The 17,804-nt window shown below is 43.7% G+C and overlaps 1 protein-coding gene across 1 annotated transcript in view; it reads right to left on the reverse strand.

The window, feature by feature from the left end:
* Window positions 1-17,804, reverse strand: part of PELO (pelota mRNA surveillance and ribosome rescue factor) — a 240,600-nt gene that overhangs the window by 179,079 nt on the left and 43,717 nt on the right. Inside the window, exons 2-4 of the mRNA XM_069651673.1 lie at window positions 5,618-5,710; window positions 4,505-4,655; window positions 3,977-4,067 (exon numbers count right to left, since the gene is read on the reverse strand). Of these exons, the coding sequence (XP_069507774.1) occupies window positions 3,977-4,067; window positions 4,505-4,655; window positions 5,618-5,710 (335 nt within the window). The remainder of the gene's footprint in view (window positions 1-3,976; window positions 4,068-4,504; window positions 4,656-5,617; window positions 5,711-17,804) is intronic.

Genomic DNA, 17,804 nt, shown 5'->3' on the forward strand with positions numbered 1-17,804 from the left:
TAAATTGGAGGCCCATTAGTAAGCGCAAACACCACGATTTGAGGTATCTGAATAGAGGGAGAACGATTAAGAAAGGGACACAACAGTGAATAACACCACTGAGCATTGGTTACACAGCAGTGAAAGGGGTATGATTTACTAGATGGCTGATTTTGGTACGCTTAAGAGAGGCAGGGCTTTTTGGAATACTGCAATTGCTGTATCCCCCACCCAGACCACACTTATCTTGTCAGTCGCTGCTGGTTGATGGCTGGCTGCTGCCTTCTCGGGCAAACACCATCAGGAGCTGCTTCTTCGGGAGCGATTGTCTTTGTCTTGGGGTCCTTAGCCGCGGGGTTGCACGGGCAAGGGGATGCCCTGGATGGTTGCTCTAAATGGGTTTCTGTTCACAGATCAGGGGAGGTAGGAGGGATGGAAGGCAGGAGGAGTTGGGGGAATCAGGTAGTTCGGCATTGGGAAAACTAATTAGGCCCGCTGGGGCTGAGTGGGTCTCAAGGGGGCTTGGTAAACTTACTTGCAGCGCAGCACAAAGTGCACAATGGTGGCATAAGCAAAAACTGCAAAAACGTACCCTATTATGGTTTCAAGAGTTTTGTCCGAAAATGTGATTGAAGGACTATGGAATTGGGAATATTAATGTTGTCATCTTAAATGTATCCATTTCCTCTTCTCCTGGCACTTCGTAGGTCGCACGACTGCCAATTATATTTTCTGCCCACTGTTTGTATTATACTGCACGTGCCCGTTCAAGAATGTTATACTGATTGACATTTACATTACTAACTTGATATGATTTAATGTTGTTTTCACTGCACATTTTATAGCATTTATAGTATTTTTGACTATGCATCTGTTTATCTGTGTTTATGGTTTTATGACACTTTGCCGAAATAAAGCTATTTGTATTTGATTTGCATACACCTTCCAGACAACTAGAATTCTGCATTGCTGGCATGACAGAAAGAGCACATTAAACACCCTTATCCTGATTAAAGCAGAAAAACACTCTGCCAACCTCCCACAGCAAGATAATAGCTCAGCCAAAGCTAAAGAAATGTCTGCAAGAAAAAACAAGACAGCAAGAGTACGACCTGGCAACTGAACAAGACTTGATCGCAAGTGTACAAGTCATTGAGCAATAATCCAGTGCCAATGCCCTTAAGTGTCCACATTACATTTTTTTGTATTTTAAAACTATTTACATCTCCCACCTCAGATCAGGACCCCCACCAAAGCAGCTCTACTAACGCTGCACGTTTTGAGGATAAAGTGCATCTCCTCCACAAGTTCATCAAGTCCATCTCTGTGAGGCTAGAGGTAGTCCAATAATGGTCACGTATAGCGCTTCCTGTATACCCACCATGATAAGAAACATGTAGTCGTGCATGCTCCTACTTTCCAACCAAGGAGAAGCAAAGGTGTAAAGTCGTAGGTTCACTCAATCACCTTCTGCCTCGCTACACTTCCAAATTAACCTTTTGGCCACTGCATCCTAGTCAGAATGCCAGAAGTGATTAATTATTTCTCCAACTATGGGTTTGTTCACCGCCCCATCTCTTTTTCGGGCCTGCCATTACACCCAACAAAGGCCTGTGAGCAAGCAGTGGTCAGTCAATTGGAACCATGAACTCCTGGATACTACGTAGGCAGGTTTTGTGGGGGAAAAGTTATGGAGTTGGCTTTGGTAGCTTTTCTGGACAATAGTGCACTCGGATTATGTTGGGTACTTATTCTGATGAACCTCTGAGAATGTTCAATACTAAATCAGCCACCAAGTCCTCTTGACAAGAAGAAGATTGTGGTGAGAGGGATGGATGGTTGTATAGTAAATCCTTCCAGATGGATTTAACTTAGGCAGTCTCCATCTAGCCCTATTACTAACAACCTAATGGAATGTGATTTGGAGTCGCACAAGATTCGGCTTCACCTCCCATCTTCAATATTTTCTGTCCACTAGCTTGACCTAAGTGGACACTGAATATTCTCTTTTTTTTCCAATGTGTGGTCCAGTTATAAATAACTTGTCACACAACATAACATCTCATACTATACATTTAAAAAACAACGATATTAAAACCAAGGTCCCTAGACACAAACAATTAAATAATCAACTACAAACGTGTAGAACATCCTTAGTCTCCAATTGTTTTTCCATGTTCAACCATCATTTCATCGTGGCCAATATCAATGACTTAGTCTCCCGCGAAAGACATCTTTGCCAGAAATAATTGTTACTAATTATATGTACATTATGAGTGAATTTGTTCAGAAACAACACGTAGGGAGGAGGCAACTAAGCAGGAGGTAAGCAAACATTTTCCAATTCATTCCTCCAGTTACAAAATCTGCAATATCTATGGTTTACGTCTATGCCTAATCCAGGCCAAGAATATCCAAAGTAGGTACCAAGTTCAGCCTTCTAAGCATACATGTTCTTTTGCGTTTAGCTCCAGGGAATGCTTAAAACCACACCTACTAGAGAGCTTCTGGAAGCCATTTCTGATTGCCACAATAACACCAGTTTGGCGGAAAGCTAAAGAGCGAAGATAAAATGGAGTAAGGAAATTGGGCATCTGCAATACAACCTCGAACAATGAACATTGAGGACAACATTAAAGCAAAATAAATCCTGGGGTACTCAGTGTTAACAGAGAGAGTAGCAACAAGAGGATTATTTTAATGTAGTGCTTACTACTGCAATTATTCATGCTTCTCCAAAGTGTTCACTAATTCGGCAAATAAGGGTAAATCAGCAAATCACCTGCTCTTAGCTAACATAGAAAAACACTGCGCCCGCTAGTGAATGATTGGGTACAACTAATTGGACTACATTCCCTTGGGGCTTTTGCTCCAAAAAATAAATCTATCCATCTGTGCTACATGAAAAGAATCCCCTTTTTGCTGCTCCTTCTGTTAACATGGAGTACACCACAATTTATTTTGCTTTAGTGTAGTCCTCAATCTTCTTTGTTCGAGGTTGTCCTTGAATTTGCTCAGCTAGTCATTTTGTTGTTTGTGTTCATGCTAGTTGCCCCATTTCTTTCCTGCATTTTATCTTGCCGCTTTAGCTTTCTGCCAAACTGGTGTTATTGTGGCAAACAGAAATGGCTTCCAGAAGCTCTCTTAGTATGTGTAGTTCTATGCAGCATTTCAAAACGGCACATAGTTTGAAATCCCTCTCAAAGATATTGGGGATCAATAAAAGTGAGTTCTTGACTGATAATTTGCTTCTGCCCATCGTTATTTCATGTATCTTTCTTTGTTTAGCTTTGGTCAGTCAGACTCTAAAAATCCGCTGTTCTCAGGATAGTTTGGTCCATATTTTAGGAGCAGAGTCTGCACTGAGCTGCAATCAGCAGCTAATCTATCAGAGTTTCTAACAGTGCAATGTCCACATGGCAGACAAGTGCTCTGGAATTACCACAAGCGTACATGTAGAGCTCAATAAAACACCTCCTAGATAAATATAAATATTAGAGGTCATCAATGACATAGGGGATGCTGCGTTATTACTTTTCAAAGAAACAACCACAAGGTGGTTAAAAACATAACTTAGGTGAATCAAATTAATAAAGGAAACATACAGCAAAACGTATCTTGCTTTGGAGGCCACATCTACAGGATCTGATGTTTTGAGTGCAGTTCTGGAGGCAATATCTTCAGAAGAATAAATACACTGGAGGCCAGAGAAGGAATCCCAAAACGGGTAATGTTATAAACCACAAGCTCTCAAGCAGATGCTCAAGAATACAAAATGGTGCACAATGGGGGAAAAGAATCAAAGATGAGTGAGGGGCAGAAAGGTGGGAGAAGGCAATAGACGAGGGAGGGATCGAGAAAAGGAACACAGTGGGGATGAAGGGAGGAGGAGAAAAGGAGAATAGAATGGGGAGGAAAAGTGGGGTGATTAAGTATGATGGAAAGAGACCCTAATATAGCTCTATACACGCTCCCATGGCTCTACCACCACACTCACCTATCCGTTCCAGCACCACGCTGTCCCACTGCTTCTTGGCTAGTGTGAATTTGCGGTTGGGCTCCAGTTCAATGGTGTGGTAAGCTCCCATCTGCCGATGAAACAAATCAGAAAATCCTCAGGTGATGGAAGTCAAAATAAAAGGATGCAACAACACAGCTGCCAACCGATTACAAGCAAAGTTCATGCCTATGTGCCCGAGGGGACACAAAGTAATTATAATGGTCACTTTGAATACCTACTGCACAAACAAAGTCAACATTGTGCATATATTTCCAGCAGTAAAGCACGTGGCAGGCAAACCCTCTGGTCCTTTGCAAACTCATGCAAGTACCTTCCCCTACACTGTTTCACTAACCCTGCAGCTGACTTTGCGTGACCTTAAACAAGTTCCTACATAATGAGATATCTCGCGGTAACACTAATCCAGGAACAGACTATTTGAAGTCAGTTAAAAGTCTTCCCCTCCCAGTGCCTCAGTCATAGTCCTACTCTTCGGTCGTGCTGTGTCCCAAAGCTCTTCCTCACCTTCACATAGTCATTCTCCTGGATGTTGGTACCCTTCACCCGCAGCTGGCAAGCCTGGGTGTCGAAATCAATGGTCTCAACGCAGATGGTGAGTGTTGTCCGCACCCGGTTGCTGCCAACACTGCCTGTGACCGACTCAGTCTGCACCTTCCTGCAAAACAAAACAAGTCAGAATAGAGTATCACACTATGTGTTGTGATAATGGCCCTAAAATAGGAATAAACAATGTGTTTAGAGCAGGCTCCCAAGGAAAAGGCATTGGTTTTGTACAAGGGAGAAGCATGCAGTGCTGCTGGTATCCATGCAGTGCTTGCAACTACACTTTCATGTACTAGCTTGTGTGTATGCTGTACTGCTGCTGCCTAGGGAGGGGAAAGGAAGATAGAGTTGCAGAGTCTGACCAGTGTACTAAGGGCACACATGTTGTGCCTGTTGCATTTGTAATGGAGTGTGCACTTCTATTGTCTTTTGCCTTGTTCCTTCTGAAACCTCAATCACAAAAAGCCAGGCTAGGCCTCAAAACTCACTGGCAAATGATAATGTATTATTAGCGAGTAGGAAATGGCCTGCAGTGTGCATATGGAAAACTTGCATTCAATACCAGGGGGGGGGGGGGCAAATTACTTTTTATGCCTGGCTATTCGCCTGCAAGTTGAACATTTTACCCCTTCAGCAGACCATGCATTTCCATATATTCCAGAGAGGATATGTGTGGAGGGAAGGGTGGGGGAACAGAGACACGAGTACATCAAGTAGAACTGGGCTACTATTCACTTGTCACATCCACATTGCACCAGCAGGTAGAGACCTTAGGGTTGCCCCTTGCCTAATCCTTCTGCTCATGGAGAGTTCCAGACTACCTGTACTCTGACATTAGCACTTGGAGAAAGGAGACATAGGTTATTGCTACAACACACTCTTGTGGCTGAATGGGGTGCAAATATTTCATCCAATCAACCATGTCTGATAGGCCCCCGCTCTCCAGCCCCCTTCTGATGGTGGGGCCCCCCCCACCTCATACCGGATGCTTGTGGCATTAATGCCCCTCCTTATCAAGTAGTGACGGCTGTAACGGTTATCTACCCAGTCTACAAAGTAGGGATTTGTACATACCGGATTGTTGAGGCACGCAGGCTGTCCCCCACTTGCAGAAGGTTATAGGTGTGCCACATGTCTTCGGCTTCATCTGGGATCAGCGTCACTTGTCTAGGGCGGTTCATAAAGCCACATAGACGAGACAAAGAGAAGGGAGAGAAAATCAAACAGGAACATTACCTTCATGGTTGGTTCGGCACACAAACCAACCTTCAAGCAAACATTGTGATGAGGACAGAATGGCAAAACTGTGGATTGTCTCTGAATAAAGAATCAAGGGAGTAATGCTTACTCAAGCCCTGTGATCGGACCATATGGCCCATGCAGAAATTCCCCCTAATCACCTTGGGAAAACCGCTGTTGCTGCCTTAATGTTATAAAGCTGCCAAAGATTGCGATTGGTCATTTGTAATGCATCAGAGGCAGAATTAACTGCATCAATGGCGGGACAGTCCCGATTAGCCAAGAGAGTGTCAACAGAAAAGTCAGGTTTTTAATGCTTTCTGAAATTGTAAAACTTCCAGATTGTGGAATAAATTTCCACAATATATCTGCAAGCCGCCACTGCAAGTCTTCGGTCGCCTCTATGTGTTAACCTAGTTTTAAGCACCATTAATATACATTTTTATCCTCTGAACATACAAATCTCTTGTAACCGAGTATTTTGAAGATGGGTGCCATTTAAACTTTAGGTACTTCACCTTAAAGTCAAATGTGATGCTTAAGCGACAAATGGTAATGGTCGAGAAAGCTGAAAAATCAAGACGAATAGCTGCATTTTGGACTCTTGTATTCTTTTGATTTGAAATACTCAGTATAGAAAATTACTATAGAAGCAAACAGCAGGACCACTTGCTGATCAATGGCACACTGTCACTCTTGGGTCCAACATCTATTGCTTAATTTAAAAAAATAAAAGAGATAGTCATTGTAATGCTTATTCGAAATACGAGCTAAAACGATATGGTGCCAGTGCGCAGCCATCTTGGACATTCATCTCCCATCACCGTAGTGAGAGCCTAGGTCTTTTCATGCGCTCAGCAGAATAAACGCGCATCCCGGCCGTGAAGGTGAAGCAATGTCACAAATATTGTTGCTGAGTGGACTACTGTGGGGAAAAGCGATTGTATTGTCCACTGAAGGACAGGACAGAGGGAGTCTGAGCGCGCTGCAGGTCTAGTGATAAGGGGTCCTGGGAGAACACTAGCAGTGGGAAGCTGGGTTTTTCCACTTCTTGCTGTTTTTTTCCCGCTCTTTGCCCCCTTCCACTTGCGATCTGCTCTTCGGCTGAGGGCAGTCATAACCGAGAAGGGCGGGTTCACGCCTCATAACGAGAAGAGGTTATTTCATCAGAAAAGACAGTTAGAATCTGGACCCCCGGATAATGCAGTTACACTGAGAGGGAGGATGCTCCGCTCCGGCCCAGTTATCGCGCATGATCTCTTTGCCTACCTGCTCTGGGACTAAGCAGTGACGTGCGGGCTAAGATGAAGGTGTCTCCTGCCACATTGCTAACAGTGATTAACTCTTTTCCTATGAATATATATATAATAAAGGGCCTATAACAGGCCATTTATATGTTTTACCATACCTAATGATCTAAGTGTGATATTTTGCCTGTGAGAATTACCCATTTTGTCAGGGAGCGGCAAGTCTAAGGGATCGTCTCACGTTCCCGAGCAAACGCAAAACAGTCATCCGTTTTGTTGATTTTCAAAAAAGCTTTTATATAGTGTTTAATAAGGACTTTTGAATTTTAAACCTCATTCAAATTCATCATCTTTTTTGCATATTCATTGAAACAAAGACCATATTTATTTCTCCAATGGTTCCTCACGACAGCCACTACATGCACATGTTTCGATCTGTTAAGATCCTCCTCAAGTGGCTAGAAACATATCAAATACCAAACAAATTAAGCAACCTCTCACTCAACCATCTCCAACAGTATTAATTTGTAATTTGCTACGTTCAAAAACATATAGAAGCCAATTACCACTCTCTTCGATAAATGCTCTTTCACCTTGGTGCGTTTATCATGCACATTAGTTTGCTAAGAATAGCCTGCAGGAAAGAGCATATATCGCAGAGTGGCAAATGACCTGTATAGGTTTTTGAACTTTGCATTACTGTTGGAGATGGTTGAGTGAGATTTTGATGAAGTTTAAATTCAAAAGTCCTTATTAAACACACTATTAAAGCTGAAAATCAACAGAATAGATGGACTCATTTTTTATAAACCAATAGGTGTTGGACCTAAGAGTGAAATAGTGACCCGTTGATCAGGAGGTGGTCCAGCTATTTGCTTGTGCATTACTCCTCCCGGACTGGGAGAAAACAATTGGGACACAAAAGAAAGGTGGGGAACACTGGTGTGCTTTTGCTTTCTAAAATCAAATAAAAAATTACTACACTCACATTTTGAATTAATGAAGGAGCCAACCAAAACCTGAAAAATTGCATTTATCAAAATAAGGACGCGTTCTGCAACAAAGACTCAATTGATCGAAGGGTGAGTTTACCAGGTGATTAATTAGACTTAAGACTTTAATTTTAGATTGATGGTTTTATTTCATTTAAAGGAGAGTTCCGGGACTTTTTTTTTTATTGTCCCTACGGGTCGGCCATGTGTTTGTAGCATAAATCGGTAGATCGTAGGAAACTTTCCTATGGACCTTACCCGACTTTTCGCCCATTATCGCACTCGAAATCAGCCTCCATTTTGTGATAATCCTATCATTCCGCCGCATCGACCTGGCTCACCTGCCTTTGCGGCACTAAATCAAATCCCCCGCCCCTGAAACAGACTTTATCAAAACATTCATATTCCCCGCCTCTATCCGTGACGTGACTGAGCTGCGTAGGCAAACGCGCCCAGGCGTCTTCTACGCGACTCCACACAGACCCCGGAAATCAACACAGATCAGCTCACAATACAGCGCACCACAATTCGGAATATGAAACTGTACTTTGAAATCAAACCGCAAGATTGTAAATGTGGTAAAGTACATTTATTTGACATCAAATGTTTAGAGAATATTCAGCGATTTGCATTTTTATTTGCTCATGTTCCAAAAAGTTCGTATTGAGGAACGCGATGGTCCTTTGCTGTACACAGGGTCTTAGAGCATCTCACAATACAGCACCACAATTCGGAATGTGAAACCGTGGTTTAAAAGCAAACGGCAAGATTGTACATTTGGCAAAGTACGTTTATTGGACATCAAATGTTTAGAGAATATTCAGCGATTTGCATTTTTCTTTGCTCTCGATCCAAATTAGTTCGTCTTGAGGGAAGCGATGTTCGTGTGCAGTACACAGGGTGTTGGTTTACGATAAAAATAAGCTCTTCTGTCGCACTGATAATCGCATGGCTGTTCCAACAACGAGGCACTAGGCCACCACAACGGTAGGTATGTTGCATCTAACCGTTAGTACCGCGTAAGGGCATACTTGTACTTGGCGATCGTCCCATAAAATGGTCAGGGTGGTAACGTTGTTCACGCGGAGAAGCAACTGGCGGCTGTAGAAGCCGTCCGCCGGTGTCTGGTACTCGTGACACAGACAGTAGTGAATGATGTACCTAAAAACATAAAAAATGAAATTAGTCTCACCATCAGATCCTTATTAAAATTATTCATTTCATAGCGAGGACAGCGCTACTGGGTGTACACAAGTGTTTAAAGGCGTGGCGAGGCATGGAGGGGGGGGGGGGAGTGGAGTACAAGGTAAGTAGCATAAAATAATAAATAAATAGGGCCAGCTGGTGGCAAGTGCAAGGTAAGTGCAGAACAAGTGCTGGGAAGGGGGGGCTGTAGGATACTGAGACAGTCCCCCAGTGCAGGGGTTGACAGGGAGGCAGTGCAGGTGGAGAGTGGAAGGGCCCAGGACCGAGGTCGCAGACAGTGGACCAGTTGTAGCAGGGGAGAGGGAGAGAGAAAGCAGAAGCAAAGAGGAAGGTTTTGAGGTGCTTCAGTAAAAGCAGATGTTTCTCCTCCAGATAGTGCGCGGTAGAAAACACTATGCCACATAGAACGAACAAGTACAACTGAACCCGTCTTTAAAGCCACTGTATAGTAATGAAATTGCGGTATAAACTCATCAAAAGTTACTTACATTATATTTGCATTTTCCATTGTGTCTCTGTGTAGGGCAGACCCGAAACACCACTCCTTCTTTGCCGACGTTACTTCTTCTAATGAACGTGGCTCATCGTTTCGTTTCTGAAATTTTATTCATTATCTTTTCTTAGTCTTTCAGGATGGTCCCGGCCTGTCAAGGTCAAATCACAATAGAACCTTATATTGGGTCGTGGGCCGTTCCGCCACCCGAGCAAAACATCAAAGCAACTGACCTTCACTTTGAGCGAGCACACATTTCTAGTTAGCTCCAGTTAGTGTAAGGGCATCTTGTCTGCGTGCCTTTTTTTTTATTGTCCCTATGGGTCGGCCATGTGTTTGTAATACGGAAACATTCTATAATTTTTGTAAAAATGATTTATATTACTGTTTGGTTTAATTGCAATGGGCCTGCAACATGAGGAGACTCGAGAGAACAGACAATCGAATTACAATCATTTAAACCGTGATGTGTATTTCTCAATGAGCTCTGCTTTAGGTGGACATGGAACAGAGGCAATGTTGGGTGGCAATGCAGTTGTCCCCTGCATAGGTTCGTTCACCACTCCATGTATGTGCCTATCGAGGACATCTACGATAAGTCTCTCAATAAACTCATATTGCATATCCTCAAACACTGGTTTGATCACCCATTGTTTACTTCTTTTAGTGAAGGCCTTATTGTAGCGAAGCGTCCCTAAAGTTCCGGTCGTCCTACTTTGTTGACGGCCAACATTATGGTTATGTGCCAAGACCGCTAGAAGAGTCCGATTTATCATGCCTTCCATGCCAAAATGCAATCTTTTGGGCCTGTACTTTAGGCACATATTGTGGAACACCTCCAAATCTCCTGTGTGGCAGAATTCCGTGAGTCCCCTCAAATCTCTTGTTATAGTTTTATCAAATACAATCTTTTCAATGGCCTTGTGAGTGGGTGATGAAGGAATCAACCACTTCTTCTTCCGTGCCTCCTCTGTGGACAAATGGCCATGTTCACATTTGTGGAAATGCTCATTTGTCGACCATCGATGTACGTTGCTACAGTGCAACATTACTGACCGCCATTTTTCCAGTAGAATTTCCAACGACCCTTCACATGTTTTTGAGCTCCACCAAAGATGGTTGCTGATTGACTTGGACCACTGTGAAATACCTTGCATATCTTTTTTTTTTCCTGCAGCCGACAATTTTTTATTGATTGATTTTGCAAGATGCCAAACGTCAAATTGGTGATTTATATTTTTGAACTGTTCTCTCATTGTCTTGGCAATTGAAACGTGTCTGTCCGTGGCTATCAGGTCGATCACCATTCCCCGCGATTGTAGTTCTTGCAATGATGCTACAAAGGCAACTTTCTCCATGGCCACTGAGGATGTACTTTGTGACACCTGCACGACCACCGAACTCACAATTTTCTTACTTTCCATGTCCTGAAAGTGGTAGGTGCAGTACTTGGCTGAAAATCCTGGACTGTCGCATTGTCCATCACCGGCTAGCCTGAAGCGTTTGCCCGCGAATGTACTTTCCATTGACATTTTTTCCATTCTCCAAGCTTCGCTGATGGCTGGAAATAGATAATCGGTTTGGTATTTGTAGAACTGACTTTTCGCAATGAAATGGATTCCCACAAACTGAAAGAAATACTGTAACTTTTTAAAACTTGAACCACTAAAAAGTGCGGCCGCTGCACAAAGTAGATTGCCTGCTGGCAGTTGCCCCAGCATGGGTTGTGCAGACCATGCGAACGGATGATATTGTGTACAGGTGGCATGTATTTTAAGGTTAGTGCCTCGAATTGCACGAGTCACATTAATCAATGGCTCCCCACATACTTCCCCACCAACCCAATGCCCACATTTCATCATCATAATAATATCCATCAAACAGCTATCGAATACAATGAATTTGGCCTCTTTCCTTATACTGTCACTCTGCATCCCAGCTGGTTCGGCCTGTAACGTTGAGGACATGTCACTTGCATGAAAGGTACAATCTCTGATATCGTCTTCCGCTATGCTGAGTGATATTGATGGTGTTTCATTGTCGTCCACTTCATTCTCTTCCATTGCAACATCTGTTCCTTGTCCGGAGATGGGAGAAAAAAACAATGTCTTCAACTTTCGCGTGCTCTTATTTTTTGCGGGTGTGGATTCTGTGAATTGATCTACGACTGCATCCAAACTACCAGGAGGACATTCACTATCAATGGCTGGTGGTGGTATAGCTCCGTTGTCAATCACTTCATATTCTTCCCATTGGCACGATGCATCTCCAGTCTCAAGTCCCTGCCAAAAGGTTTGACAAGCAACATCTCTCGTTCGCTTCACTGTCTGTGTAGATCTAGTTCTTACACCCACTCGCAACTAGAGGACAGATTAGAAAAGGGATGTTCAGTTTAAACACAACTTACAGTATTGAACTATTGACAGTGAAAGACAACATAATATAGTGAACAGGACACTAACCTTCTTTTGCTTTCTTTTCTTTGAAACTTTCTTTCCTCGAACTTCAACATCTGGACGCTGTTGCTCCGACTCGTGTGTGCATGTCTCCACTTCCTCTCGCGCTGCAACGACTATACTTTCATGATAAGCACATCCATCACTCACTGAGGCTCCATCGACTCGCTGAAACATAGAACTTTCATTAGTATGTATAATAATATTGAAAACACAAAATGTACTTGGGGACCAATACCCATACGTACATCTCAATAGCAAAACACGAATGAACGCATTGTGTAGAACATTCAAACGACAATAGTTCACGCATTGTTGATCTAGTTAGATTGAACTGTCAAGATCCATACCTCGGGCTCCGCATAGACTTCCATTGATGATATTATTGAAGATGAGGCTTCAGCAACTCCCTGAAACACAGTAATTGCATTAGTATGGTTTTCTATTTTGTTTAAAAGAACAAACTTTCTGCAGGCGTCAACGGCTCATCTAAATAGACCTGCACAAATGATCAGTTGTCTAAAATAAATAATGGATATCCAAATATGATTCGATTTGCTCCATCGTTGGAAGTGTCACCACCCAGAGATAAGCATCAACTACTAGGGGTGATGTTCTTGTTGAAGAAGCTCCGTCAGCTCCCTGAAACATAGTACTTGCGTTAATAAAGAAGGAAGTATAGCGGATGTAATCACGTCATTTGATCTCGCATGATTGATCTGTCAGTATCCATACCTCGAAATGCATAAGAACATCAAGGGACGCTGTAACTGCGGTGCACACTTCTGCAAGCTGTTGCGCCGACCCGTAACTGCATGCTCCCCCTTCCTCTTGGACTAATGCTCCATCGACTCCCTGAAACATAGGACTTTCATTAGTAATGAACACAATATTGAAAAAAGAAGACACATAGGAGGGCGACGACAGAAGGACATACCAATGGCTAAAAACGAAAGAAACATTGTGTGTAACAATCACGCTACAAGAATGCAAGATCTGATGATCTCCATCGATGGAACTGTCCGGAAACGTACCTCGAGCATCTGAGTGACATCTACGGTTGTCGTCAATGCGTTGGACTCCTCAGCATCTCCCTGAAAGACAGTACTTGCATTATTTTGGATAACAATAATTATAACTGAAAACAAAGACTAGAGGACGAGTACTGTGGTGTACCATTAGGTAAAATAATTACACGATCAATTAAAACTATTGATTTACATGCCTAAAACAAGTCAGTGTCAGAATAGCTAAGTAAGATTACCCGATAGGCGCTTGAAGTGGCTGATGACTGCAATAACGACACGGATGGAGAATCTTCAGCCTTCATATTGAGTGGATACATAAATGGGGAAATTATTGTTAGCTAATGCTACACACTACCGCAATGCCGAGAGATAAATACGTAAACTTGACTCACCAGTGGAGGGATGTGGACGAATAGAGTGGGAATAGCGGTTGAGAGCAATTTTCGCCTCGCTCGCGGTGTTTTCGTCCTTATTAGCAATGATGTGGAGTACATGTCTGGGCTAAAGTGCCTGCTGCAGATGCGGTATCGATCACCCCTCTTGTCCGCAAAGACTTCTAGGACTCTACTTTCTATCTCAGAGGCTGGATATCCGCAATATCGGACCCATTCTCTTATCTGATCTATTGTCTTAGGGAAAACATGCATTATAGTACCTTCAGATTTGTTATGGGTCTTCGAAGGGCAACCGCCAATGGAACAGGCAGGCATTATGGAAAGTTCTGAAAAGTAAAGATCAACAATTCTCTATGAATACCAATGTGTTAAAACATTAAATGACACATAAAAGGTTCAATGCAAGGTCCGTTTTGGTTCTTGGAACTATACATGTTATTCACATGCGGATAAGTATTTCAATAACTTTCAAAAAATAGAAAAAGTAATTTGACTAAACTCAGAACATGTGACTAGTTCCTTGCATGTACTGTCGTGAACGAAAAGAAAACATGGATGCAATTTGATGACTACTAGCAAATAGATATAAATTAAAAAATTGGACGCAAAATGATTATGGTACATGGACTTACCTTGACGAACAAACAGTTAGATGCAGGGATCAGAGTAGTTTCTTGTCGTAGAACAGGGAGCAGTTCACAGGTTGCAAACTGACGAGTTTGCTCAAAGTGGTCACGGAAGTTCACAGAGACGAAGAGCAGATAACCAGCACCTTCACGGGTTGACTAGCAAAGCGCAAAGAAGTTCTCATTAGAAATATGAAGTGGGTTATAAAGAATTCGAAACAGGGGTGTGTTTGTGAATGAATGACGTGTATATGTCGTGGCATTATGCGGTCTGCAGGGGGCCGTCCAGCGTGAGGGGGGGATGCTTGGCAGGAGACACGGGGTCTGGAGGTAGACATGGGAACAACAACCCATGCTCTATAGACCACTTTGAAGTGTACATGGTCTTTGGCACCTCTTGGCCTTTATCGCTCCCTGACAGCTCCACTTGCCAGCACAAGTACCCCGGTGCGAACTGCCTTTGATAGGGCGGGGGGTGGATCGGGGCGGTGGTCGTGCAGACAAGACACAGGAAGACTCGTGAATGGAGACACACTTATGTGGATTGCAGGGGGCCGTCCAGCGTGAGGGGGGATGCTTGGCAGGAGACACGGGGTCTGGAGGTAGACATGGGAACAACAACCCATGCTCTATAGACCACTTTGAAGTGTACATGGTCTTTGGCACCTCTTGGCCTTTATCGCTCCCTGACAGCTCCACTTGCCAGCACAAGTACCCCGGTGCGAACTGCCTTTGATAGGGCGGGGGGTGGATCGGGGCGGTGGTCGTGCAGACAAGACACAGGAAGACTCGTGAATGGAGACACACTTATGTGGATTGCAGGGGGCCGTCCAGCGTGAGGGGGGATGCTTGGCAGGAGACACGGGGTCTGGAGGTAGACATGGGAACAACAACCCATGCTCTATAGACCACTTTGAAGTGTACATGGTCTTTGGCACCTCTTGGCCTTTATCGCTCCCTGACAGCTCCACTTGCCAGCACAAGTACCCCGGTGCGAACTGCCTTTGATAGGGCGGGGGGTGGATCGGGGCGGTGGTCGTGCAGACAAGACCCGTTTGCCGCAGGGCCTCACCAAGGAGAGGCCATCTAACTGAATGTAAGAGGATGGCTGCAGGATCTACTACATGGAATGCAGGGGGGTGAGTTTATAAATACCTCACCCTCCCAGGAGAATATACACTAGATTCATTTAAAAAATCAAAACAACCATTGTTAAAATATATGTTGGGCTTTATTTTAGATTTTAATTAAACATAAATAATAAACATTACACATTGTAAAGTTGAGGTTGCAGCACATCGAGGGAAAATCCGCGGTATTGTCCACTGTCACTGGGGAAATGTTGTCTAATGGCAAGTACCGCACAGGCAGGTATTACTCTCCGAACGCGGTGTCCGAGCCTCCCGTGAAGCCACCAAGTGAAGCAACGATAGGCCACCAGCCTGTACCACCTGTGAAAAAAAAAGATGCAAACTGTATTAAACTGACCAAACTTTCTTATCAATGTCGATTCAGGTAACACATGTCATTTTTCTTAGAAAAAAATTATATCTAGAAAATGCACTATATGGAACAAATTTACATGCGTTCGAATGATATGTAAATGTAATTTTATATGTGGGAGACGACCATGAAATAGTGGTGGCATTACTGACATCACAAACAGAGTATACTTACTCGTTACTCGGATTACGCGGACGAACAGTGCCGCGAAGTTCGTGCATAAGCACCATCATCATCCTCAACACGGTCCGTGAGAGGCAGGCTTCCCTGAACTCTGGCAGCTCGGTGATGCATTGCGGACTTTGCTCGCCTTCCTGCAGACTTTGCTCGCTTTCCGAAATGTAGGCCAAGCACCCGGAATTTTCACGGCAGCAGCAGTTCTCCTCCTCAGTTGGCATTAGCTCGCACCGATTGCACGTGCACCAGGTGGAGACGCCGTCCATGCGACATGGTCCAGGCTCTTCATCCGTTGACTGGTCCTCCCAACTGCCGTCCGAATCCCCATCGTTTTCGCGTGCTTGACTTTCCAGTAGTTCTTCCTCGGTGTACTCGGGCTCGTACATATACAGCATTATTGTGGCCATTGTGCGGTAAAGATAGTAAAATAATTTACAGAGATGGTACAGGTGTTCACACGGGCTACAAGCGGCGAAGGTAGCTGACCAGAGCACTGAAACGAGTCACAGAATACTCAAAGTAACACAGAGAGAGGAATGGAATCGAAAATCTGCTGCTGTGTGTTGTGAAACGGTCTGTTTATACTTATTGGGGAAAGAGGCGTCCTGCCATTTCCATGGCAACACGTCAATAGCTGAGGCGCAGCGATTGTTGACACGAGACGTGCTTGAAATGGGCAGTACGCGTCTGCTGATGTCAGGCTCAGGGGCGGGGGATTTGATTTAGTGCCGCAAAGGCAGGTGAGCCAGGTCGATGCGGCGGAATGATAGGATTATCACAAAATGGAGGCTGATTTCGAGTGCGATAATGGGCGAAAAGTCGGGTAAGGTCCATAGGAAAGTTTCCTACGATCTACCGATTTATGCTTACAAACACATGGCCGACCCGTAGGGACAATAAAAAAAAAGTCCCGGAACTCTCCTTTAAATGCATTGTCCAACATCAATTTTTCCAACCCAGTCAGGCACATACCCAAATGATCAAGATTCAAGTTTAGATCATTGGCTTGTATGTTAAACTTTTGTGCCATCTGTGTATGCATGGTATCCAACATTATATTTGGTGAAAATGTCATAGCAGTCTTGTCAAACATTGAACAAGAGGGGAAGGCAGCGTGGAGCCCTGCGGAACCCCACATGTGGAGTTATTTTAACAAGAGAAAATGGCCAAGCTTCACCTTTAAATGCGGTTGGACAGGAACGAGGGGACCCATCTATAGACATCAGTATATTTTTCCAACCGCTGAACGAGTATCTTGTGGTCATCTCTAGCAAAAGCAGCAGACAGTAATGTCAGACCCACTTGTTCTAAAAACGTTGTCCCCCTGCAACTACAATGTAAATGTAGTATCAATATTATTTTTCGTATTCTACTTCACATTCAATGTTATGCTCGGTTGGGCTCTCCCCCCCTTGACTGCACAATACAAAACTGACTGTACACAGTTTCTACTCTGTTCTCTTTGGGGGGCACATACAAGAGCAACCCATCATTTATTTTGACAATATCAACCCGGAAATCAAAAGGCACCCACTCACTTCACTGTATCAATGTTGTCTTCAAAAAGTTTTATCCGGTCACACTTACCATGACCATTTAACTATTATACATTTATAGCCGTTTTCCACATTCGCAACATCAGATTGTCTTCTGACACATACGAGGTGCACACACCTCTTGGTACCACTCAATTCACCATTCAAGCTGCCCTCCCTTTCCTCCCTAGCCGGCTGTCCCTGTCCGTCTTATTTGAATCTCTGGATGCGCATGGATATATATGTTCGCCTGCTCTCCCCCCTTTCAGTAGGACTCTTTTTCTCTTACTTTTCCCCTACGTTTGTGTTAATCTCACTTTTTATTCTCCCCCTACCCCTAAAGAGAAGAAAAGAAAGAAGTAAT

The sequence above is a fragment of the Ambystoma mexicanum genome, chromosome 3p (genome assembly GCF_040938575.1).
Source record: "Ambystoma mexicanum isolate Mex_15411 chromosome 3p, UKY_AmexF1_1, whole genome shotgun sequence".
NCBI classification, from domain to species: Eukaryota; Metazoa; Chordata; class Amphibia; order Caudata; family Ambystomatidae; genus Ambystoma; species Ambystoma mexicanum.